The 707-nt window shown below is 36.4% G+C and overlaps 1 protein-coding gene across 1 annotated transcript in view; it reads left to right on the top strand.

Moving 5' to 3' along the window:
• Window positions 1-707, top strand: part of TTC23L (tetratricopeptide repeat domain 23 like) — a 42,998-nt gene that overhangs the window by 40,682 nt on the left and 1,609 nt on the right. Inside the window, exon 8 of the mRNA XM_019647850.1 lies at window positions 334-461. Coding sequence (XP_019503395.1) covers window positions 334-461 — 128 coding nt within the window. The remainder of the gene's footprint in view (window positions 1-333; window positions 462-707) is intronic.

Here is a 707-nt window from a genome sequence, read left to right as displayed (position 1 = left end):
CACATATGCTTATCAGTTGATGCGGAAGAAGGAAACCATGTGACAATATTCAACCTCCATTTATGATGAAAGGGGAACTTCTGATAAAAGGCATATACAGAAAAACCTACAGCTAGCATAGTGCTTATTGGTGAAAGACTGAAAGCTTTCCTCTTAGGATCAGGAACAAGATAAGAATGTTCACTCTCATTATTCTTCTTCGACATAGTCCCGGAAGTCCTAGGCATGGACTTTAAGCATGAAAATGTTTAATTAATCTGAGCCAGAGCTGAAATTAGACATCGGTAAAGGCTAGCAGCTTGCCTTAAACAATTGTTTCCCTTCTTTTTGCAGATGTCGCTGAGATATATTTTATAAAAAGTATTAGTGCATATCAAATGACATTGGGCCCAGAGGATTGTGAAACACTGATGGCAATTGAAGAATTTTACAAGTGGCTAGTCCATAATGGTGAAGAAGAGGTAAATATGATCAGCTTATAAACGCAATTGCTAGTTTGTTTATTGACGGCAACAGCCTCTTTTATCTCACAATTCAGAAACCGGAGCTCAGAGAAGTCCCAGGTAAAGTCAGGAGTAAAAATAGGGCTGGTGTAAATTGGTAAAAAAAAAATAAATTTATTTTTCTTGTATATTGATATATTAGATCCAGGACTGTCATAATCTATGGCCCTGTAAATTTAATATTTTAAGCCAAAACTGGTTTCC

Source organism: Hipposideros armiger, unplaced genomic scaffold, assembly GCF_001890085.2.
Source record: "Hipposideros armiger isolate ML-2016 unplaced genomic scaffold, ASM189008v1 scaffold_117, whole genome shotgun sequence".
NCBI classification, from domain to species: Eukaryota; Metazoa; Chordata; class Mammalia; order Chiroptera; family Hipposideridae; genus Hipposideros; species Hipposideros armiger.
This window is presented reverse-complemented; position numbering and strand designations above follow the sequence as displayed.